General features: G+C 33.2%; 1 protein-coding gene across 3 annotated transcripts in view; it reads right to left on the bottom strand.

Moving 5' to 3' along the window:
- The window catches only part of Mipol1 (mirror-image polydactyly 1), a 372,255-nt gene that overhangs the window by 266,152 nt on the left and 78,909 nt on the right, over window positions 1–27,194 (bottom strand). For 2 of the 3 annotated variants that reach the window (XM_017798100.2, XM_008832890.2), the window contains exons 2-7: window positions 25,863–26,075; window positions 24,344–24,479; window positions 22,931–23,036; window positions 6,679–6,808; window positions 762–795; window positions 332–502 (exon numbers count right to left, since the gene is read on the bottom strand). In XM_017798100.2, the coding sequence (XP_017653589.1) occupies window positions 332–502; window positions 762–795; window positions 6,679–6,808; window positions 22,931–23,036; window positions 24,344–24,479; window positions 25,863–25,996 (711 nt within the window). In that variant the 5' untranslated portion in view covers window positions 25,997–26,075. The remainder of the gene's footprint in view (window positions 1–331; window positions 503–761; window positions 796–6,678; window positions 6,809–22,930; window positions 23,037–24,343; window positions 24,480–25,862; window positions 26,076–27,194) is intronic. The other variant, XM_008832891.2, reaches the window with a different exon arrangement.

The raw sequence follows: 27,194 nt of genomic DNA, 5'->3' as shown, positions 1-27,194 counted from the left end.
TTTTATAAAACAAGTTTTATGTTACCAAGAAATAATCCAATAAATTTTAAAGAGAGAATGTATATTCATAAAAGTGATATAAGAAAATACAGAAATATTTTATTATTGAAAGACGATATTGATTATATGCTGAAAACTAGTGTGAATTAGAGGTCAAATAACAAGTTGAATGACATGTACTTATGAAAAATCAAAAGGAAACCTGTTATTTATAGGGTAACAAAGGTTTTTAAAAGGGACATAAAGAAGATCTGGGCAGAATTCACCTTTTCAGTGGTTTAAAAAGATGGGAAAGCAGTGAGTATGTGCTTTTACGGACACATGCAGTTACCTGAGCCAAAGCTGCGTCCCGCTCTTCAATCACTACACCCATCTCTCCTGCAGTTATTCTCTTTTTACAGTCCTTGGTCTTGTAGATTCTATCCACAATTATAGCTCCATTCTTCTGAATAGCGATGCCTGTGTCTGCATTGTTTATTCTGTTCAGTAATTCCTGTAATGTCTACCAACACCATTATATGTTAGTCAGACATGAGGTTTTAATATATTTTATTTAATATAGGGTTTTAATTAATAGGCACATGTGAATTGTAAATTGACTGAGTGAAGTTATTGAATTTTCATATTGCAGCAAAGATGTACATTATTAGTGTGTCAATTCTTCTTTTTCCCACATCTTAGTTCTTGAAACCCACTCAATTGAACTTAAGCCTCTAAGATATAAGACTGACATCAAGAAATCTCCTCAGAGAATGGCTTACCATGTCATTTTCTTCAGGGTTAATATTTTCTAGCCTAGAAAAAAGGGACACAGAAAGCCTGATCAGTAGCATTTCCTTAGTGCAGCAAAATGAGTTCGCTTTTTAAATCTTTAGAACCTCAAGTAATTTCATTCGACTAGTCTTTAGAGTCAACCATGACACTGAACATATTAAAGTGGCACCTGCTCGACTCCATCTTTCAATAATGCTCTCTATCTTCTGCACTGACTTCAGACTGTTAAGTTATTAATGTTTACTGCTATATATGACTACAAGGATCAATTGTTCATATGTGTTTAGATGAGGAAAGTTCCCCAGCGATAGAGGCACTCATTCTTATCATTATATTTATTCCTGGACTTGCAATTCTTAACAGAATATGTATTTCCTGTCTTTTTTTGGACACGTTAGAAGTAAAAATAAAGCTGGTATTTTTGTTACAAAGTTTAACTATGTTCTCTGAAAAGCAATAACAAATAATTACACTAAATTTAAACCCAAAAATCTATTGCTGTGATCCGTTAAACCAAACATACTATATATAAAGGCTGACTAAAACTGGACCATGTTTTTAGATGAATGTTTCTTTTCATATTATATGCAATCATTCAATTTAAAGAGAAAGAAAATTTTTTCTCTTCATAAATGCATTTTGTTTGATAAGAGTTATGATGTTTATTGATATGCTTGTTAATACTGATAAACAGAATAAATGCACTAACAGTAAAGAAAGATGTTCTAAGTGATATATTTTAGAAAACAGAATTTAGTCAACCCCTAAATTAAGTAAACTAAAAGATAAACTGCAATGGGTATTAGTGGACTCATACAGATTTTTCAAATAATTAAGGCTATTTTATAAATTCTATATAGTAAAATTTTATATAGTTTATAAAAGCTTTCTATATCCAAGTTCCTGTTTTCTGAGGCTTTCCCCATACTATCTCCATACCTGTGATTTAATATTTACCAAAAAAGGCTGGTAGTAAAAAATAATATGCTAATATGCATAATAAATATGCTAAAAATGGAGAAAATATCACAATTAAGTAAAACTGCTACATTCAAGGACAGAGTAGTAATTCTTAAACACAGCAACTTAACAAAAATATACAAGCACATCAAAAAGCTATTTTTATACCTATTGACATTCTATGAATTAACAAGGCCTAGTAATTCTAACTTACATGTAACAGTATTTCCTCAAGCTACAAATACTTGCTTATACTTACATTTCAAGAAAAGCAAAGACTCCCAGCTTTTATACATTTTCTACAAAATAAATTAGATTTTCAAAGATACTGGTAGCAAAAGCCTGATCTACAAAAAAATTAGAAAATAACCACTTTTTTTTTCCCCTCAATTCAAGAGCATAACAGGAAAGCATAAAATAATTCCTACGTTTATTTATGGTCACAGTGAAAGGACTTGAACATCAATGCACTTAGCTTCACTTATTAGTTGACTAAATACAATTTTTAATGAAATCATGTGCTGCAAAGTGCTTTTTCAGAGAAAATCAGACCAAGTACTAATTAATGTAGTTTCCAAATAAAAACTTGTATGGATATTTTAAAATGTCATAATTATTTTACTAGACATGAAATTAAAATACGAAAGAATATAATTAAATATTTAGATTAACAAGACTTCTAAGAATTTTTAAAACTAAGTTAATAGGCTTCCAGGTTTAGTTTTATTTTTTTATTTATTTAACCCCAAAAAGAAAACAATAATATAGGCAGGTTTTCCAATTTGTATTTTTCAGATAATCAACAGAACACAAAGTGTATGGGATTTCTACATATTTGTAAATTGTCATTGAGCACCACAATGAGAAGAATGAGTACTTTAAGAAGAGGGAGAGGGAGATTTCAAATTTTTAAAATTAACACTGAAAGTTAAGATAACTGAAGTCTAGTTGAGATAATTTAGTTTAGTATGAAAAATTCCCAGCTAGTAATGAACAACTTTCAAGCTAAAATTGTTTTCGTATCAATAGCTGAACTAGATCTCAAGCATGTGAATTTAGTGCTCAGACCTTAAACAATTTGTGTGATCACCCCTAAAATAAATAAATAATGTTTTTTCATTTGCTAATAAATGAATCTAAACTCCTTTTAGTGAGTCTAGTGTGCTACATCTAACATGCTGAGTAGGAGTGCGCAAAGCCAACCACTTTGCTTTTAGATCTCAATCTTGTTTTATTATTATCGTTACTTATAATCAATATGAAAAAGGTTGAGACTTAAAACATTGTATATGTTCATGGAAGTGCCAATGCAAACAAATTAAAAAGAAAAAGCTAGTATTTCTATTTCTCATTTGTTTGTTTTAAATCTTGGAGATATATTTATCACAGATACCAAAAGGTGATGCCTCAATTTTATCTCATTAAATTATATAGAGCAGAGTTCAGTAAACATTTTCTGCAAAGAGGCAGAGCATAAATATTTTTGGATTAGTTTATGTTCGCTGTCATGCCTACTAAATGTTGCTTTGTAGTACAAAAGCATCCATACATAACATGTAAGTTAATGGCTGGATTTTCATACAACTTTAGTTGCAAAAACAGGTGGCAGGTTGGATTTGCAACATTAGCATTGACTTTGCCTCTCCCTGATACAGAGCAATAGGAAATGAGACAAGATCTTTAATGTCCACATAAAGAGCCAATTCAGTATACTTGACATGATTTTATGAACTGGATCATTCATCTTGCTAAAAAGATTAAGTAGGAATCAATAAAAATTATTTTCAGAAAACTATATTCGGCCCAACAGTAAATAGACAACTTGTTGTATCACTTACTTTAACATAAAAGTTTAATGTTCTACCTTTTCACAAGAAACAATGTAAAATAATCTACAGAAGTGCTGGAGAGATGGCTCAGGGTTAAAAGCACTTGCTGATCTTGCAGAAAACCCAGGTTCGAATCCCAGTACCCACTTGGTGGCTAACAACCTTCTGTAACTCTATTTCCAGGGGATCTCATACTCTCCCTCTTCTGTCCTCCATGGGCATTGCACAACACGGGTGCAACTTGCATACATGCAGGCAGTACATACATACACACAAAGTAAAAATGAAACAAAAAAAGATATAGAAGCTAATAAAGACTTTGATTTTATATTTAAAATGATTTTAGGGTAAATAAAGTTTACTAGAACCATGTATAACAATTTCTGGTTGAATTAAAGACTTAAAGTAATGACTGGTATCACATGAAATATAGCCAACAAATAATAAATTATATCTCATTAATATGGTTTACAATTAGTCAAAAGAATCTCAACTTTGCATAAACAATTATGGCTTCTACAGTCTAACTTCCCATGGTTATGATAATTAGTAAGGAATGCTGAAGCAAATGTTCATGGGCTCAAGTTTCAATTGATTTCCTATACTATGCAAATTTGGACTGACAGTCTTGCAATCCAAGTGAAAAGACCTATGCAAGAAATGTCACCATTTCTTGAGTTATCCCTCAATCTGTCAATATTATCTTTTTCTTCTCTGAAGCTATAGCTATTCATCTTGTTCGATAGTGAAAAGCCAAGCACTGACCTCAAAGTAAAGAGTTACTGGCCAGCTAATCAGAACTTGTGACTTATTTGCTTTTATGTTCTGTTTTTTTGTTTTGTTTTGTTTTTTTGTTTGTTTGTTTGTTTTTTTGGTCTTTTTGAAACAGGGTCTCCCTGAAGCCCCAGCTGTCCTGGAACTCACTATGTAGACCAGGCTGGCCTTAAACTCACAGAGATCCGCCTGCCTCTGCCTCCCAAAGTGCTGGGATTAAAGGTGTCACTTAATGTTTTTAAAAATACTATCAACAAGGGACTGAAAAAAGGTATCAAAAGTTTGACTGTATATGCAAACATATATTAGTGGGTATACATTAAGTATTTTAATATTTTTTTCTTACTTTTAATTGTGTATATATATGTGTGTGCATTTGTACACATGAGTTCAGTGCTAGACTCACAGGCAGTTGTGAGCAGTCTGATACGGGTGCTGGGAATTTAACTCAGGTCCTCCAGAAGAGCAGTATGCATTCTTAACCACTGAGCCAGTTCTCCAGTCCCTACATTAAGTATTTTTAACTTAACTCCCTTTTCACTTTCTTCTTAGAATGTGATTCCGGCTATGTGAGTCAAGTTTCTGTCACTGTGAAAAATTATTGAGGCAATCAACTTATGAGGTAAGGTTTATTTTAGCCATAATTCCCAAGATTTCAGGTCAAGGTTATATGACTGCATTGCCTTTGAACTCTGGTAAGGCAGTACATGACAACAAAGAGTAACGTGGAGGAGGTAAACAGACCCATGGAAATAAAGAAGCAAAGACAGAGAGCGGAAGACCTGCAGTCCCAATATCTCCTTCAGTGGCATGCACCTAGTGAACAATTCCCCATCAGCCCACAGCTCTGGAATATTTCACCACCATCCATGAAGGAATACATGGGCCTAAACACATGGATCTTTGGGAAACATAAATCCAAATGATAGCATATCCATATGAAAAAGAATAAAATTCTGTTATTTGTGGCCCAATGGATGGAAGTGAAGGACATTATGTTAAGTAATGTGCAAGTCACTGAAAGATAAAAAATCCAGCATATTCCTCTGTAGAAGACTAGGAAGGGTGAGAGAGGTGGGGAGTGTATGTGGTCAAGAGAATAGATACTATGGAAATAGTTAACCAGGAAGAATAAATTTTTCTTTTATCATCTATTTAAAAATTCTACTTAACATTGGTCAAAGCAAGTATATGATAACATACACATTATATTGATTAATCATCATTAAATAGATTACTACATTCTATATAACCTTATTGATAACATATTTGTAGAAGCATTTTCCTTGCACCAGCAGCATTTGTATCATCTGGGAGGCTCTCTGGTCCCCAACCAAACCTACTGAACGATAATCTGCATTCTATAAGATTATCTAAGAAACTGGACTACAGTACGGAGGAACTCATCAAGTAAAGGTGGTTGCTGCCAAGCCTGATTTCTTGAGTTCAATCCTTAGTACCCACATGATGGGGAGGAGAATCAATTCCCAAAAGTTGTCTTGTGACCTCCACCAAGGTGCTGTAGTAACCCCCTATGCCCCCACAAAAAAATTTAAATAAGAAATTGGAATGCACATTATAATTTGAATAGTACTTACTTCTAGGACATTGCTTTTGTAAGCATTGCCCATCATTTACCTATCAGAATTAACTAAATTATCCCAAATGTAGCCTCTTACGTTCAGCCTGATTAACATTTAAAATACCACTAATACTTAAACTATACGCGACAGAACAAATAAAGTAGTTCACAGGAATGGGGAAAATAAGCAAAGGACAGAGAAAGAAGTAAAACAAATCTAGAAAATGACACTAAGAAAGTAAGAAGAGTCACACTGGAAGGTGGGTAAGGACACTGAAAATCAAACTATGAAGAAGTGAAGCAACTATCCTGAAGATGTGCATTTCCTTTCTTTCTAAGACCTTTACTATTGGGCTAGGGAGACAGCTCAGTGGTCAGGAGACTGACTTCCTTACAGAGGACCTGGGTTTGGTTCCCAGCATCCACAGGGCACCTACAACAGTCAGTAACGTCAAGTACAGCAGATCTGATGCCCTTTTCTGAGCTCTTTGGGCACTGCACAACCTGGGTGCACTTACACACATTCAGGCAATATACTCATAGACATAAAATAAATATAATAAATAAAATATTTTTAAAACTTTATTATCCCTGACAGGCAAACTACAAGAATGCTAGTTTTAAAAATTACCACAGGGATATGAAATGTCCTAACATAACGACAAAAAATCAATAACATCTCTGAATATGTAAACGGCACATAAAGCAATGCATTTTATAAATGTTCCTGATATCACATAATTTTAATTGTATACATACATTTTTAGTGACTTTTCCATAGTCTTCATTCGTGCAATTGCTTCATCTCTTTCCTCAATGGCTAAGTTCAATCTGTACACAATGGCTTCATCACGTTCTCTCTGTGCAAAATATACTTCTTCAACCAAAGCTACAAAACCAGACAATTCATAACCAATCAAGAAAGGAGAAAAGCATATGTGTAGCAATAAAAAAGCAAAAATAAGCCTAGTATTTTAAAGAGCTTTTATTTATCCAATTAGACTAATACAAATTAATGACTCAAAAAAGGAATTTTTAATTTATATTTTATGTCTATGAGTATTGTGCTTGCATGTAGGCAAACGCACCATGTGTATGCAATGCTCATAAACGTCAGAAGAGGGCATTGGATCCCCTGAAACTCAGTTGTTAGCCACCATGTGAGTGCTGGGAAAAAAACAGGTCCTGTAGGGCAGCAGCCCGTGCTCAACCCCAGAAAGCACTTTTAGTAGCTACTGCAAAACAGATATTTCACTTTTTAAAAAAGAGAGCTAAAGGTCTAACAACAAATTTGCGTTTATGAAAAAATGAAACTCATAAATATTGCATATTATTCATAAATGTTTACAACCATATATTTAACAATGGTATTAAAGTTGAATATGTACCTACTACAATCTAGTATCTTTGATATATAGTATAAAGAAATTTATTCACATGTGCAAAAGGAAACACATATGAAATACTGACTGAATTGTTGTTTATATAAAACAAAAACTGAGAAAAAAACCTAAGTGTCCATCAACATGAGCAGGACCAAACACATTCAAAACACAATACCGCTTGGCATTTAAAACGAATTAACCATGAGTAGGCAGACAAACATAAATAAAATGTTAAAGTAGTGAGTTACTATGAAAGCGACTCTATCATTTATGCATATGCATAAATAGAATGGTAAACATCAAATGAAGGATAGCAGTTCAGTTAGTGACATAGTTATTTACCACTGTACATTTCAACAGTGAAGGAATACTACAGAAAAGGATTATGGTACAAATAGCATCACTTACTGTATTGAGGGGAGCTCAGGTATTATCTCAAATTGTCCTTTCTTAAACATAATTTCTTAAGACCTTGCAAATTGTTAAAATATTACCAAAGCAAGATAGCCTTAAGTACTTAAATAGCTGACCTAAATTATATTTATACTATCAAACCATGGGTTCAGATTTGTTACAAATTAATACAGAGCACAGGATAGATATTGGATTACTTAAATTATAAGTGGTCCAGAAGAACCATCCTGAGAGTAAGTCAGCTATATCTTTTTCATGATAGATTATGAAAAGTGTAAATATAGGACAGAGGATGTAGCTGTTACAGTGCTTGCCTAATATGCAAGAAGCCATGGCATCAATCCCCAGCTCTGTCTAAATTGAGCAGGGTGGTACACACCCAGAATCCCAGCACATGGGAGGTGGAGGCAGGAGGGTCAGAAGTTGAAAGTCATCATCAATGACAGTTAGAGGCTGGCCTCGAATACATGGGATCCTGCCTTAAAATAAAAAATCAAATAAAACTAAACTAAAAAAAGGAAAACAAAAACATGAACAAAACATGTAATTTGCACTGAAAAAGCAAAAGAAAAATCACAGTCAAGAAGCTGAGCTTTAAGAAAACAAAGTATAGCCACTGATTAATTTGCTTTATCAAACTCATGTGCCAGTCATCTATCTTGTTTTAACAGCTATAAATATAGCCTCATACCTTCACCACTGAGTACACATTATATTACAGAAAAACAGACAGCAGAGTAAAACATAGGGAGAGAATTGGACAGAACAATACAAAGAAAAAATAGGTAGTAATAAAGGCTTGAAAAATACCACACACACACGCGCGCACGCGCACACACACAAAATCAATGATTTGCAGAGACGAAGCAGAATAGACTATTTTTCTGGGAGTAGTCAGAAAAGACCTTTCAAAGTAAAATTTAAATAAAAAGGAAGGATGGAGGGAGGGAAGGAGGGAAGGAGACATGAAAGGATATTAAGGAAGAGAATTAAAAGTGTAAGAACCTTGGATGTATCTGAGGAACAATAACAGGGCCAATATGGCTAGAGCACAATAAGGGTATGTGACAGTTCTGGGAGTTGATAATGGATTTTGTAACTATAGTAAGGATTTCACATGTAGTATAACCTCTTAGAGGGTTCTGAAGAAGGAAATGAAAAGAGCACATTTATGTTTAAAAGGGATGATTCTGGCTTCTGGGTGAGAAAATAAATGGGCAAGAGTGAACACAAAAGGGCATCAGCACTTATCTAAGCAAGACTTTATTTCAACAGTTCTCATAAATGACCCATTCCCTAGAACTTTCACTACATATAAATAAATATATATAATAACACAGAGCTTAGATATTATACTAGTGGGCTCTCACAACAGGAACAATTTGATCCAAATCATATTTTAGAAACTCTCAGAGGTTAGAATTCTGTGTATTATAAGACTTGCATGGGAGGAAAGTTACAGGTTAGGCTACACATAATCCTCAACCCAATATTAAGTCCCTACAGCAGACAGAACCCTTCTAAGTACTCTAGAATCAAGTTAAAACAAAACACAAGATAATTTCTAAAAAGAACCAATTGCAAATTTTAGAATTTAGAAATAAAACATCAAATTTTAAAGCTTCCCAGATACCTAAATAGCAAAAAGGACATAGAAAGTGTCAGTGAACTTGAAGATAAATCATTAAAAATTATTGGCTCTGCATCACAGAAAGAAAAAATATGAAAAAATGAGCAAAGTCTCAGCAATCTGTGAAAAAACAAAGATCATACAATCTGTATCTCAAGAAGGATGGGCTGAAGAATACCCAACACTGCAAAAGATATATAAACCAAACATCAAATCAGGTGAGTATCAATCAAAACACCCACCCCAAATACACGGTGATGTGGCATTCAATAATTGCACTGCTATTCAGAGAAAAACAAAACACAATTTTACAGGACAACAGAAATTGAAATGACAACAGATTTGCCCTCCCAAGCCTTGGAAATCAGTGAAAAATGGCCACATATATGTGAGGCAGTTAAAGAACTACCAATTCAGAGTTCTATTTCTCATTAAAATATCCTCCATGAGTGAAGCTAGAAAAAAAATTCGCATTTGAAGGAAACTTAAGAGAATCCAGAAAGGTGGGAAAGGTGATCTTCAAACAGAAGACAAATGGTGAAAGAAATGGAGCATGAAAAATGAAGGGCAAAGACAAAGTGGGCGAGAGCTGGGTGAGAACAAAACAGCTTGAGTGCACAAAGTGGTTTAGTGGCGAAAAGCAAAAACTTTAACGTGAATGAAGTTTTCAGTACCGCCAAATAATCTTAAATATTTACTGACAAATGCGGAAGCCACGAATAATAATTGATTGTATATTTTAATCTACGTAGCAATCAATAGATTTACTAGTATATATTAATCAACATTAAATTTAGAAACTGAAGATAGACTAGCAAAACAGGTTCAAATAACATGACCAATCTCCTAATGACAGAAAACTGAAGAACGGAGGAACAAAAAGGGAAAGAAAATTCACTTCAAATATATATAGATTAAAATGAGAATGCAAGGAAGATAGACCGTATAAACACAAATGAAATACAGCCAGCATGCCTAATTCCAAAGCACACTTACACAAAAGAAAATTAACAGTGATGAAGAGTGATGTTAAAGATTGATAAAGGGCTATTTCATCAAACATACACAAAAATTACTCAGCGCAATGCACACACCCGAAGCAAAAACTGGTGGACTTGAACAAATGATTACATAATCACACTTGGAATCTTTAGTTGACTCTTTGATAGAGATAGTGAATAGAAAATCAGCAAGAAAAATAAAGATAAAATGAACAATATGACCAATCAAGAGGTAAACAATACTTATAAAATATTTTCAGTCAGAATAAATATTCTTTTTAAGTGAAAATGAACATTCAGCAAAAGACACCAAGTTTGTGGTCATAAATTAAATCTCAAAAGTTTAAAGTATTAACAGCATTAGAATGTAAAGTAAAACTGAAAATCAGAAGGACGACAGATAATCTTAAAATACCTAGATATTGGAGCTGGAAAGATGGCTCAGTGGTTAAGAGCACTGGTTGCTCTTTCAATTCCCAGCACCCATACAGCAGCTAACAACCGTCCATAATTCCAGTTACAGGGGAATCTGATGCCCTCTTCTGACCTCCGTAGGTATTGCATGAAATAGGTACACCTACCTACATGCAGGCAATAAACTCATACACATAAAAAATAAATAAAATATAAAAACACTTAGCAAGATATTTGCAAGTAATCTATGTTTCAAGGGAAAAAACTGCCTGAAAAAAAAAAAAGGTGAAAATGCAGGAAATTAAAATCTGTGTGTCACGAACCCACACACTTTTGTGCACTTTTGACAGAATGTACAAGACCTGGTCAAATTTAAACCAGACAAAATTACAGCTTTGATGGGGGGAGGCTGACAAAAAGCTCCAGTCCCAAATGAAGAACTATTGGCAAGTCATAGCTGCTATGAGACAAAATGTCAGATTTCCTTAAAGGTGTTACACCAGGTGGATTGACTAGGCTCCAGGAGTGGGACCCACGCCCAAGAGCATTTGGGGAATACAAATTATACTCAATCGGCCTTTATCCTCCCCTGCTCAAAAAAACAAGAACATGAAGTTGGGTAGTAGTAAAATTGGGTGGAAATGGAGGAGGGGTTCTAAACAGGATCAAAATGCACTGTAGGAAATTGTCCAAGAATCCCTTGATTCTTATTAAGAAAAATCAGTGTGAAAAGACTAAAGCATTGCCTGTGCAGAACTTCATACAAATAAATGCAAGTATCAGAGAGGAGATCTCAAATGATCATGTAAGCTTCTTTCCTTCCTTCCATCCTTCCTTTCTTCCTTCCTTCCTTCCTCCCTCCCTCCCTTCTTTTATATTATCGTTACTGTTGTGTGCCTATACTATGCTATTACCATAGATCAATTCATCACATAATTTTGAAAGAAACCTATCCAGAATATAGTACCCAAAATGACATTTACTTTCCCTTCTAATAATCACTATAAGCAGAATACCATGACACAGTTTATACAAAATACTATATAATTCTAATTTTTATCCATTATAAAATACTTACAATTTGTAAGCCAGACACTATGTAAAATGTAAAAAAATTACAGATTAGCACATATGTCATATAACTCTGGATATTTTGGCATGTTGTTAATATACAATTTAAAATACTAATTGTGACATTTTGAGTGCCAACAGATTTCCTACTGATTCTATAGTGTAACCAGATTTGTTATTAATTTTTAAATTGATGTTTATTTAAACAAAGCACTGTTATATAGCTCAAGCTGACCATGAACTCATGATCATTTTGCATGAGCCAACAACATAGTTGACTTATATGTGACCAGTTTTGTATGTTGACATTTAACGAAAGATGTGCTTCACTTTACATAAAATAGTAACTAATAAAAGGAAATAAGGATAGCACTGAACAATACACCTGCTTATCCACATGATTAAAGCATGAAATCCTTTACATGAAGGAGTTATTTTGTCCTGCATGATTAAAAATAAAAGTAGGATTCCTTTTATAATGCTATTTAAAATCTAAAGTTCTACATGTGTTTTTGAGTATCACCGTGTATTTAAGGTTAAACGTTAAAATACCCCAAATATACACAAACACACTTCTAAAATTTGGCTCTATGTCTAATAAGAAATGTTTTTCAAAATTACGGCACAATTGAATGGTCATTGCTGTAACACTTTTTAGGGTTTACGTGAATTGGGATGGGGGACACAACACCTAATTCTTTCTGGAGTTCTCTACTTTCATAGGATCAATATGCAACTCTCCAACATTTTTAGTAAAGAAAACTTAATTGTAAACACTGAGCTTTTCCAAGGTAGATGACTATTACAAAGTTCACTAGAAAATCAATATAGCATTTTACTTGGAATTTGCTCATTAAACACCCACAGCTCTAATGCAAATTATGATGGAATGAATAAAGCAAATACGCATGCTTCTTTCTTTTTATTAAATGTAAAATCTACTGTTAATTGCATCTCGTATGTCATACAAACTTTTCTCCTTAACTATTAAATAGAAGCTTTAACAAAAGTCATTAGAGATTCTCTTTCTTTGACTTGAATAAATTTCAATATTTGTTCAGTAAAGGTTCACAGCAGTTAAATTACATTAACAAATATTATTAGCTACTATGTAAGCCAACCAAGTAAAATACTTATATTGTAGGTAAAACAAATCATTGGGTGTTTACAATAATATTTGGATATCTCCATTTTTAAACACGGTTATCAAATATCTATAATTCTTACTCAAATGAGAAAGATTCAGAGAGGATCACCCTCACCCCGCCACCACCAAATACTCAAATTTGTTTAGTAAGCTAATTGTTTTCTAATATGGGCAAGAATAAATATGAAGAAGCCGAACCATACTGAGCATGAGTTTACTGAGTCAAAGCAGGGTACATATTTTCTCAGTAGAATCCAAGTCTATTGACAAACTCATATTCTACAGCTTTCAAACCACATCTAAAACATACTAGGAATGAGACCGTATACTGAAAAATATTCAGGTTTAAACACTGGATCATGATTCTCTAAATAGCATAATTTGAAGAATAGATACTTCTCAAGATAAAGAATCTGTTTTTAACACCTGCATGGTAACTATTTAAATGTAATATGTCAAATTAAAGAGAGAATAAATCATTAGGACTTTTCATAATACAGTTAACATCCCCCACTTAAAGCAAGACATATAATATAGACAACAGTTTTATAAAAGACTGGCCTTTATTAACAAATCTCCATTTTTCTGAGTATCCATTATTGTAGTTTTATATTATGGTTAGTCAATTTTGGGAGACTTATAATGATACAAAATGGATTTCTTATAAATACAATATGTTTCATGAAATGACCATATGAATATTACTAACCATGAATATTACATTGTTTTAGATTATAATACATAAGACTGAAAAATTTTAATATAAGTAATTTGGCCTACAAAAGAAAAGTTAAAACCAAAACACACTCCACATAGCTTGGTGTGTCCTTCTTTTAACCTCTTCATGCCAAATTCAATTTACTATTCTAAAATTTGTTTTATATACCACACTATTAGTTGGGTCTGTCCTTCCATCTTTATGTGGGTTCTAGAGTTCCAGGACAGCTGGGGCTACAGGGAAAGCCTATCTCAAAAAGACCAAAAAAAAAAAAAGACAAATGCAGTAATATTAACAATACTTTATCATCATTTCTACTCTTCACAGAGAGGAATCTTTTTATTTTACCTGAAATGTATTTCATATTCTTGAAGCCCTTTTGTCTTTATATATGTACAAGATACATAATATATCTAATAAATATAATGTATACAGAAAATTACATGTATCATATACATAGTTGACTGTAACACATAAAATGTTCCATTGTACTTTTGCTGTCCAGGCATTCGTTATATGAAACTATCACATTTTATTGATTCCACAGAAAATTGAGAACCTAACGTGCATTATTTCTTAAAAGTAAATATCGGGGCTGGAGAGATGGCTCAGCAGTTAAGAACACTGACTGTTCTTGCAGAAGACCTAGGTTCAAATCCCAGCACCCACGTGGCAGCTAACAACTATCTATAACTCCAATCCCAGGGTATTCGACAGCCTCTTCTGTCCTTCATGGGCACTGCACGACATGGGTGCACTTACCTACATGCAGGCAATACATGGATACACATAAAATAATAAATAAAAATTTTTTTTTAAAAAAAGCAAATATCCAGGGGCCAGAGATATGGTTCAGTGGTTAAGAGTGCTGGCTACTCTTACAAAAGACTCAGGTTCAATTCTCAACACACACATGGTGGCTAACAATTATCCATCACTCCAGTTCCAGGGAATCTAACAGCCTCTTCTGACTCCATGAGCACAGCACAGCACAGGTTCACTTACATACATGCAATACACTCAATAATAAATAAAATATTTAAAGTACAATTTCCATATTTTTAGTATATAGAATAAACCTTTATTCTTTTCTTTTTTAACACAAGTTTCTATGATGTAATTGAGGTCAGCCTTGAACTCTGTTTCTTGCCTCAGTCTCCTAAGTACTCTTGTTCATCTTAATCTGGAGGTGATGTGAGATATGGTAGTTGTAGACTTCTGGGAAGGGTGTGCTTGTTGCTGTACTGAAAATAGAATAGCTGTGACTTCCTACGTGAGATCCTTATTAAGACTGTGCCCACTAACATACCCTGATGAAGCGATAGAGGGCTCAGAAGGCAGTACTCCAGATGCATCAGTTCTCACCACTCCCGAGGATATGTAAGTGGTTGATGATTACTGGAGGTGTGTGGGGGGGGTAATTTTCTTTTGTAATGTAGCCACCTATAAATTGCTTATGATCCCACAAGTAACCCAATTAAAATCAATGGTGCATCAAGCTAGACTAGAGTGGAATTCTTTCATTGGTCTGTCATTAGTGCCTTATCTGGCATGAATAAACATTTGTTCATATCTCTGCAGGAAATATTAACACAACAGCAATATAGAAACATGTTTTTTTATAAAAGAAAAGTGATAATATCGTCTATGATACAACTTTATTTTTTCATGCTAGAAAGTAAGATGTCTTCATTTGTCTGGATATATAATAGTAGATTATATATCTATATTTTAAAATATATTTTTTATTTATTATTCTGATTCTATGTGTATGAGTGTACTGCCTGCATGAACGTGAGTGTACCCACGTCGTGCAATGCCGTGGAGGTCAGAAGATGGTGTCGGATTCCCCTAGAACTGGAGTTAAGGGTAGTTCGTAGCCGCCATGTGGGTGCTGGGAATCAAACCGGGGTCCCCTGTAAGAGCAGCCAGTGCTCTTAATCTCTGAGCCATCTCTCCAGCCCCAATATACCTATACTTTAACATTTACATTATAACCACAATAGAAAACCTCAAGTTGTAAGTTTCAGTCTTCTATGTTCTGATCCCCTGAACAATCACTATTAAACTTCTATTCTCTAAAGAAAGAAATTTACAATCTCTATGGTAATAAGAATGGATCCTCTTTATATAAAATATTTTAAATTTGGATTTCAGAAAAGAATCTGTATTTAAAGAGGAAACATGGCGTAAGCAGTTGCACTGTCAGTACAAATAAGCTGAGCAATTTATATAACCATTAAATGGCATATTAAAAATAGTAAGATAGACAGACAGACAGACAGACAGACAGACAGGCTTTTAAACACAAGACTTAGAAGCTTAGGAGTTCTTTTGGTGAAAACACAATATTGGCTTTATTTCAGTTTAATTGGAAGAGGATCTCAAATTCATCTTCTCCATGAGATATCAGGAACCTGGATTTCTCTCTGTACCAAAGGTTAATAAGAAATGTGTCCGCAAAAGTCAAACAGCATTAAATACCAAAAACTGATTATTATTCTACAGCAGTTGTTCTGTCATTCATAATCTCTCCATGCTTCAGCCTTCCACAGCTAATCTTTAATGGATGACATGCAAGAAGGAAAAATAACTAACATAAAACAGAGGCACTAATGTATTTTAAGAAGTAAAAAGCAAGGTTTCTGAAGAAATATACACATTTAAAACAACAACAACCAAAAAAAAAACAAACCAGGAAAAATACTGTTAAAGATTTGAACAGTGTATACATGCTGTAAATTCAATACGGTAAAAGGAGTAAAAAGACAGTAAATACCAGACAACGCCCACAGAGACATTTAGATGGAGAAAAGGGTTAGATGAGTAAGGTAGCTTTAAAAGTTAAAAATATATCGTTGACATAAAAGCAAATTAAAGGATGCAATCAGAGCACAGAATATCAACACATTATTGAATTCAATGTAATTAAAACAAACTTTGAAATGTCTAGTTTAATCTTTTCATAATAAAGAGATACTTCAAACGTATAAGAATTCAATGTTTCCCTAAAATGTCCCCTAATATTTGAAGGCCATTTAGGCTATCTTCAAGTAATATTACACATGTGTATATTTAAATTAGTCAAAACACAATAAAACATTCTAAATAGGTACAATGAAGCAAACATTTTCCAATGCAAACACATAAGGAAGATTTTTCTAAAACTAAGTAAAACCTACTTACGATGCATTTTTCCTTTACTTTCTTTTCTTGAAGTAATTTTTTTAAACAGGGAATCTATGAAGTCCAGGCTAGCTTTGATGGTGAGTCCCCCATATGCTAAGGGTACAAGTGTGTATTATCATACTCAGCTTCTTGTAGATATTAACACATTTTTCCTGTTTTCAGATTTTTGTAAATAAGATTAAATCTGAAAAGCAGAGAAAATGAAAATAGCTTCTTGTAGAGAGTAACAATTGTTTTCATGTTTCCTAAATAAGGTTAAGTATGAAATGCAGGGAAAATGAAAAACTGTGGCAATCAAAACAGTGAGTACTCCTTTTTAAAAGAAGGAGTACAAGTAAATTATTTGTGAAACAAATAGCATATAAATAAATATGGGGTAGTTACCTCTTATTAGTTTGGGGCATTACTGATATAACTATAAATTTGTTAAAAATAGTTTGAATATATCTCATTAGATGCAGAACCCCAGAAAACAATGTGGTAACATTTATCAAGAACTTCTACAGGTTAAGCCCTTCATAACCATTAACTTGAAAATAAAAGCCACTTACTGTAGATTTTAACCAAAGGATAGTGATAACTATTGTCATACATGTGAGAGAAACAGTAGAACAAAGGTATCGACCCAAAGTCTGAGCAAGTATTCATGGTACATAATAAATGAAAAAAAGTACTGCAAGAAAAGAGAATGCTTGAACTTCCACGTGTTTTCTGATGTACATTCAAGTGCCTAACACAGTGCTTAGTTAATAATGAGTTCTCAACATAAACTATTTGATTTTCAAAGACGTTCACACTATTCCTGTTAAGCATTTAGTGGTCTAATAAAAAGCATCAGTGATCATGACCCAATGATACTCCTGTGTATATAAAGAGGAGGGAAAGGTGAGCAGGTGAGACATCTGAGATTTTCCATGATGCAGGACACAGCTGAGTTCCAAATGCTCCTAAGGTCACATAGAATGACAATAGTCACCTTATTAAGGGAAGAACAACAGGGAAATAAAGGAAACAAATGAGGCTAAATAACAGCATATGTGATGGTTTATCAAGTCCAAATAGTTTCTACTTCATGTCTCTTATTCTGGATTCACAATTTAGTAAAATGTATGAATATTATGAAATACTGATTGTCAACAGCCATTTTCCTTACAATGAAATCCTGTTTCCAAATCTTCTAATCTAACTTTTAGTATTAACAGTAAATCATTAATTTGGGTGGGTGTGTGCGCGCATGTACACACGTGTGAAGGCTATAAGTAAATCATTAATTTGGGTGTGTGTGTGCACGCATGTACACACGTGTGAAGGCTATAAGTAAATCATTAATTTGGGTGTGTGTGTGCATGTACACACGTGTGAAGGCTATAAGTAAATCATTAATTTGGGTGTGTGTGTGCGCGCATGTACACACGTGTGAAGGCTATAAGTAAATCATTAATTTGTGTGTGTGTGTGCATGTGTACACATGTGTGAAGGCTATAAGTAAATAATTAATTTGGGTGTGTGTGCGCTCGTCCACACGTGTGAAGGCTACAGATCGACGTTGGGATTCTTCCTCAATGGCTTTACATTTCGTTGTTTGGGTTTTAGACAGGGCCAGTCAAGTTAAACCTAGAACTTGACCCAATAGCCTTAACATATATGAATGCATGAAATCCCATGGGTAGTCCATGAGGGAGTGCAGACAGGGAGGGTGTCTAAATATAATTAAGATATGTTACATGAAATTCAATAAAAATGTACTTTAAAATGATAAATTAATATAAAATATTGAGGCTACAATCTACTGAGAACTGTTTATATACTGGGTATATTTAAATGCTATCTCTATCCTTAAATTAATCTGATAAGTTAGGTAATATTCACATTTTTAATTTTTTTTTTTTTTGGTCTTTTTGAGACAGGGTCTCCCTGTAGTCCCAGCTGTCCTGGAACTCACTATGTAGACCAGGCTGGCCTCAAACTCACAGAGATCTGCCTGCCTCTGCCTCCTGAGTGCTGGGATTAAAGGTGTGCGCCACCACGCCTGGCTAGATTTTAAAATATTTTAAAATTTATTTTATGTGTATGAGTGTTTTGTCGGCATATATGTAAGTGAACCACATGTAATGCAATGTCCATAGAAACCAGAAGAAGCACTGGATATCCTGGAACTGCAGTTATGGATGGTTGCTATTCGCCATGTGGGTGCTGAGAACCAAACTGGGTCCTCTGAAAGAGCAGCTAGTGCACTTCACCACTGATCCATTTCTTTAGGCCCTAATATTCATATTTCACACTGAAAAATGTTAAGTCCAGAAGCAAAATAGTTTCCTGGAGATATGCAATCAGTATTCATTGTTAATACTGTGATTTGAACATGGGTTAATATAAGATTTTCTACTTTCCCGATTTGGTTCAACCTGCCTAACAAAACTGGGCAGATTTTGTTTAATGTGGGTTTAATTATATCAGATTATCTTTATTTTACGTGTATGAGTGTTATGCCTGCATATATTTAAGTATACTCATGTCATGCAATGGCCACAGAGGGCAGAAGTGGCTGCTGGATCCCCTGGAACTGGAGTTATGGACAACTGTTAGTCACCATGTAGGTGCTGGAACTCGAACCCAGGTCTTCTGCAAGAATAGCCAATGTTCTTTAACACTGAGCCATGTCTCCACTTATATAGCAGATTCTTATTCTTTTAGGATTTATTATGTGTGTGTTATGTGTCCGCATGTATGCATCTGTGTTTATGTTTGTGTGTGTGTGCCTGTGAGTTGGTATGTGCATAGGAATGCAGGAATCACTGGAGGACAGAGAAGTGAGATCCTCCTAGAGCTGAAGCGACATGTGGTTGTCAGCCACCTGACAAAGGTGCTGGGAATGGAACGCAAGTCCCCTGCAAGAGCAGTACACACTCTTAACTCAGGAGCCATATTTCCAGCCCTCTTATTGTTAAAAATTGAACAATCAGCTGAGAAGACAAGATGGATTAATTCACACAAACTTTATATAATACACATAAAGACATAAAAATAAGTATGTGGGGAATCTAAAAGAGAAAAAGAAAATGGATAAACTGGCAAAATTGGAGTACAGTCATTCTATGGTTATCATAGAACTTTCGTTTATATAATTTATTTCTCAAAGACATCATAGGAATTGTTTAAGATTAAAGTGCAATTTACTGTTTTAAAAATCTTATATTTAAAAAAATAATGTTTACTTTTTCTGAAAGTAAACTAAAACTAGTACATATTCATTTTAGAAGACCTGAAAAAGACAGGAACTGCTCACTGAATCATTAGACTGCTCCATTTAAAGACCACCAAAATTTGTGCCTCATTTGATAAATGTCTATAAATACTATTTCTTCTTCTAACAAAATTATATTACAAATGTAACTTTCTTACTGTTCTCTTCACTTTAAATTATGAAAAATTTTGCTTATCATCAAGCATTTCTCAGAAAGTTCTTAATTACTGTATCATATCTCACAGCATAAATGTATGATAATTTACTTAAAAATTCCCTTGCTAGACCCCGTCTTGCTAGACTATTAATCCTCTTACACTCAGAAATAACACAATATAAATATTCTTATAATTTTTTATATTTTATATATTCCAAGGAACTATCTACTAGGAGGACGTATTTGCCATATAATAACATTTTTTAACCCAGACATATTTTAGCATCCTGTTTTCCATTGCGAACATTTGGTCTAAATGCTTATATAAGTTTTACTTTTATTGCAGAAGTTCGTTTTTAAAGCATTAATATTTTGCTAACATACTAGATATACGAATATTCTTGGTATAGTTCAGCAAATATACATTTTGAATATAAAAATGATCAGTCATAGAAGAACAAATATCCATATTCAGGTGGATTATTGGTTCTGTCATGTTACAGGAAACACAGAATTAATGACATGTAATCAGAATCCTATATTGTTTCTCCCAATTAAGATATATATGCTCCTATTTTTTTAGTGTTTTGCTTTTTGAGTGAACTTCTTCCTAACCAGGTAGAATATAAGCTTACTTGAGACTATATATCTGAGTCTACCATGGGACAAAAGTTTTTATAATTTCAAATCAACAGATTCTTAAGCAGTTCACAATTAAAATGTTTACAATGCAACAAAAATATTTTCTAATGTTATGTATAAAACATTTAAAGTCCTTTTCAAAATACAGTAAAATAGAAAAAGTACATACATACTTTGAAAACTAATGTTTTTTAAAAACACTGGAAGATTTTCCTTTTGAAAATTTTTATGACATATCTCTTTAGTTATTAGTATATTTCAGAGAATCTATCCAGCATTGTTTTTTCATCAATTTAGGTGGATATAAAATATTTAAAACATCTGACATGTGGTAAAACAATATTCTGGCATTAATGAAAAATATATAGTTAATAAGAATAATCAAATTCCTTCCATAAACTGCATGCATTATTCAAACTGTTCAATCATCAAAGAATTCTTAAATACGTAACAATATATAAATATCTGAGCTACAAGCTGAACTGTATTATTTGAAAGTTAAATTCAAACTGTTCAATCATCAAAGAAGTCTTAAATACGTAACAATATATAAATATCTGAGCTACAAGCTGAACTGTATTATTTGAAAGTTAAATACTAACCATTACTGTTCAATGAGTCTCTATCAAGAGATAGACTAGGCAGTTAAATTAAATCATTATTCTCATTAAGTCATGATAGTGCCAAATTTATTCAAGTAGTTCTGTAATACATATGGGAAGCTAATTATTATTATTCATATATTTCAAAACAAATGTATTTCTTACAATACTGTCCTAGCATGTGTGTGTGTGTGTGTGTGTGTGTGTGCACGTGCATGTGTGTTCGTGTGTGTGTGATTTTCATAAAAATCTGGGAAACTTCCAAATTGTCCTAAGTTGTATTTATATTATTCATTTTAATGTAGTATTAATTTTCCTTCAAATATGTTCTACTTTACATTTGCCCACTACAAAGAAACAAAAACCTTATGGATTTTTGTTATCGATACAAAAGTAACCATTTAGTATACAACTGGATTGTTTGTTTATGGTCATATTCATCATAGTTTCATAATTATGTTTAGATTTTCCACAGCAATATTTTGAAGATAATCGATATTAATGATCTCTCTGATTCTAAAATGCCTTAATTCTTTTATATATGTAACCAAGTTAAGTAGGTAACAAAACATAATTATAGCCTGAAATCAATAATTAAATATCATAAAATATAAAATGTTGAACAAGTAATCTCTAAAATACTTCTAAATACGAATGTCTAGCATTTTATATAATTTCATATTTCTTAACAGATGAAAATAGTGTGAGAAAGAGAGCCATAGTGGTTTACACAGATGGAGATCATAACCTGAGACTCTCCTGATCCTATCTCTAACCAATAAATACGGTTTAAATTTTTATTCTTTCAAAGATCTGTGTAAGAGTAAAGATAGTTTCCAAAATCTATTTAAGGCAGTCATGTACAACATTACACTGTGACAACCTTTAACTTTAATCTCAGGGAAAATATTATCTCTGTCATCAGGTACCTCATCAGATGTTAACCTGTTAACTGCACAGAGTTTTTTAAATCAAACGTAGGCTTCCATTAGCAATGAATATAGGACTATCTTTATAAAAGGAAAAGTATTTCCTCTCCATGAGCTAAAACAATAAGTGGTATTTGAACTGCTGGTTGAAAGGTAGAGGCACTGGTAATCATTATTTCCCCTTGTTTGTTCAGGCCCTGCCAACAAAACAAACAACCTTTTTGTGATTGGATTGACATGGTGTTAACAATGCATTTAATGCCCAAATCAGTATGAATACAGGTAAAGCTCTTACTAATACCAGTACCAGGATGTTAAAGCCATCTATTTTCTAAGCAGTCAAAAAGAAAAAAAAAAAAAACCTTCTCCTCCTTTGGCAAATAAGGCAGTGTGCTAGTATTAACCAAGACACATCAGGACACATCATACATAAGCTTCTAGCTGCATGCTAACACTCAACTACTATACCTGCTGTCTTTTCAGCAATTTGAGCCTCTGTTGCTTTCTCTTGGAGTTCCAGCTTAAGCTTTAATTTTCGTTTTTCTTTATCTTCTTCAGTCAATTTTTCTTGAAGCTAAAACATATTAGGAAAAAGTTATTTTTATCTGATAAATACCTTCCATCTTCCATACGTAAGTAATTCTAAAGTAAGATTTTGTTAATTTTTAACTCCTTCTGTAATACTACATTCAACTGCTTAAATATACTGACTTGAGTAAAAAAATAAAGGTTGTAATGTATTTTGTAAGTAAGGATTACCTGAAATGATATGGAAAACAAAAAATTATGTAAATATACACTATGTGTACACATATAGGCACATAAAATGAGAACACTATTACTATTAAAAATACCAACTGCAGAAACCATTTCATTCATTTCTTTGTCTTAAAGCAAAAGATTTAGAAGAGATCTATTAACCTTAAAATAATGGGCAGTACTTCTAATGTTTCTCTTAGTAATTCCAATATTTTGAAACAAAATTAATTAAAATAATATCTGATAAAAATTTGTCTTTGTGAATAGTGTTTTATCATATTCCACTTATTTTCTTATTTTTTAAATATCTTATTTCGGCTGGAGATGGCTCAGTGGTTAACAGCACTGGCTGCTCTTGCAGAGGACCTGGGTTCAATTCCCAGCACCCACACAATGGCTAACAACTGTTCATAACTCCGGTTCCAAGGGAATCTGATTCCCTCTTCTGACCTCCATGGGCACTGCACAGCATGGGTGCACCTACCTACATGCATGCTTCAGTCTCATTAGGTCAAACAATGAAAATACTAAAGTCAGGAACGTATATAGAATTTTTTTTAAACAACAAAGAAATTGAACGTTAATAACATTACTTAAAGATCAGCGAAAACTGCTCAGGAAGAAATCGGAGGATAGAAAACATGGAATGCTAACCTGGTCTAGTTATAAGGTGCAATAGTATAAGAAGACACCAGGCAAATAACAAAATCATGAGCTACTTTAATGTTCAATAATATATATATATATAACTGAGGTGAAAGACAGGCTTCAGATGATAATAAAAAAGAAGAAACGTCAACAAAGTAAATAGCATGAAACCAGCTCATAATATAATGAAGCAAAGTCTTACTACAGTGAAATTTGAATTTATCAACATAAATTACCAGAAGTTTATGTAAAAGGAAGTTATACTGCAGCCCAACAAGGATAGAAACAAAAAAAGTTTATTTTCATAGCCAGTCACTTAACTACACCATATCTTGATGGCAAGGTAATACAACATAAAGCTAGTGTTAAGGGATTAAAATACAAAATAAAACTATTATAACAGACAAAAAAGAAAACTGAAATGGTCAATAGCTATAAGAGTGCTCTACAACAATCAAATTTTCTGCATTATACCTTTTTATTGCTTGTTCTAAGAATATCCAATTCTTTTCGAAGAAAGGCTACTGTTGTCTGATTATTTAAGTCTGGGATAACTTGATGAGGAATCACAGATCCATAGTTCAAATCATCCTTTCCACAATCCACAATGCTGTAATAAAGAGAACTATTAAATAATACATACATATGATTTTATACTGGGTCTGATTTCTTTATTAATAATAAATATGTAACGCACCAAATTTTAAACTTTTTTAAATATTTTATTTTTATTTTATGTGTATAAGTGTTATGCCTGCATGTGTGTAAGTGCACCTGTGTCGTGCAATGCCTGAGGAGGTCAGAAGAAGGCATCAGGTCCCCTGGAACTGGAGTATGGATGGCTGTGGGTGCCATGTGGGTGCTGGGAAATGAACCTGGATCCTCTGTAAGAACAGTCAGTGCTCCTAACCACTCAGCCATCTCTCTAGCCCCAATATTAAACTTTTTACGCAGTTAAGAAAGTATGATGGCTACAAAACAATAAATATATCAATTTTACAACAGATACCAATTTATAAACGGGAAAAATGAAGTTTGCGGAAAGCATGTGATAACATGGAAGAGACTCATGGTTCAGTGTACTTGATAAAAGAATTAAGGTTTTAGAAACTATAACTATTGTTTCAATTTGTATTTCTAGCTGACTTCAACTAACATTTCAGACTCATGAAGATGGGAACAAATAACTACTTTTTTCAATTTGATTAAAACAATATCATATTTTCATTATTAAATTTAAGGTATTAAAATTAAAGATATTCTCAAATCATGTAAGAGTAAATAAAATATTTTTATATTTTTTAAACTATTTGACAATAGTATCAACATGTAAGCAGGTAGTACAAAAGAAGAGAAAAAATATATGGATTGTTTGTTTTCTGGTGGCATTGAATTACATGTGTAAGCACAGATAAGTGTAGCATTACTATGCAGACCTTTAGCATATGATTAATTACCAAACTACCTTAATCACATTGGTAATAGACACAGGTATCACAAATTCAAATTTCTTCAAGATGGTAAAGCTGTAGAATGTAAAATAATTAAGAAAGACAAAAAATAGGGTACAGAGTCACTCTTTTCAAAAGTAATCAAATTACCTTAAATGAAGAACAGAGCTATATAAAACTAAAAACATATCTTTGGGCTTAATTTATCCTAGAACTTCTAGGTTGGAGCTTTGATAATATCTCATCTATGTCAACTTCACAGTTGTCTTTACATTCATAATGAAGATCATAGAAAATAATATTGGATGAAGAATCCAATCGCATTGCCTTACTTTAGAGTCACCTTGTGCTGTTTCTCTAAGCCATCTAAAAACATTGTACTAACACCAAGGAAATACTAGAAAGCCCTTGCAGATTCCTGAGATTACAAGTCACTGACACATTAAAGCCGTGCCACACCAAATAAAGAAGAGAAGGGAAATGTATTAAGGGAGAAAGTTGTTCCAACTCATCTCAGATCTAGCGCAGACACTAACACTCACCTGCATCGTTGAGATGTCTCTTCATCTGGATAAGGACTGATGGCCTGAAGATTCCTTGATTTCTGCCCTGACAGTTCAGTGTCCTCATATGTGACTTCATTTCCTAATTCATGCATGTTTTGCTCAGAATTCATAGTCAGTTGCTCATCTAGTTGTGTACTCTTATTTTCCACTAGAGTTTCTTGTTCAGGACAAATGTTGACTGTCTCTACACTTAAACAAAACACACAGTATATAAAATGACATAGCCACATATTGAAAATCATTTACTCAAATGAACAGTCTTATGAAAACACCACCAGAGATTTAGACACATAGTCACTAGTCCTCTGACTGTAGTTGATTAAACATGTACAATGCTGTGCTTGTCACCCTTATTCCTCCTCCCTGGTCAGATTTTTGGAGCAATGATTTGCATCTGGCTACACACTGAAATGTATGTTTAGAAGCTGGCAGCACAGGACCTCCCTATGCTAACCCAAGCAAAAGCTTTTGCGAGTGGTTTCAATTTTTAACTGCCCAAATGATTCTGGTTGCTGCTGAGGACCACTCGCTTAAGAACACTATTTTCTCGATTTCTCTAAATAACAATCAGGATATGATTATAATGGATCAATACTGTACATAGAACTCTGATATCAGACTGCCTGGGTTAGAATTCCAGTTTTACTAAGTGTAGAATGCTATGCATGTTATTTAACACCTCTACGCCTCAGTTTCCTATCTCTAAAATGCAAATAAAGTGACACTTAACTGAGTACCTCACATATCTTTTTAGTTCAGTAAAAAGAGATTTAAGAATCATTTCATTTCATCAAATATGTATAATACAATCAACTTTGTATGTTACATAACAAAAATTATTTTAAGTTTCAACTAGTAAATAATACTTATTTCAAGAAATAAACTATATTTAACGGAATAGTAAAGTTTGGGAGGAAATCACAATAAATAATAAATAAATAATCCATCAGTAAATTCTAACACTAAGATAAAAAGGCACAAATACCGATTGTAAGTTGTACTTAATATTAATTACAGCAGAAATATTTTTTCAGGTTTAAAAAGCGGTGCTTTCTTGTGATGCCCTTCTCCAACTTGCCAAACTTAAATGCATTTTGGAGCACAAAATAAAAAAATTGGGGGTACTTAAAATGAAAGTAACTCTCATAAAATATTCATTCTATTTTTCTTGTTTGTATTAACTATACCAATAAAAACTTCAAGTTCAGCCATCATTCATATTGGTAAATGGAAACTAGATCATAAGTCATTTGTTTCTTAATTATTTTGATTTCCCTTTGTTTGAGGAAATGAATTAGGAGAGAAATG

This window comes from Nannospalax galili, unplaced genomic scaffold (genome assembly GCF_000622305.1).
Source record: "Nannospalax galili isolate Female #2095 unplaced genomic scaffold, S.galili_v1.0 scaffold636, whole genome shotgun sequence".
Classification (NCBI taxonomy): Eukaryota; Metazoa; Chordata; class Mammalia; order Rodentia; family Spalacidae; genus Nannospalax; species Nannospalax galili.
This window is presented reverse-complemented; position numbering and strand designations above follow the sequence as displayed.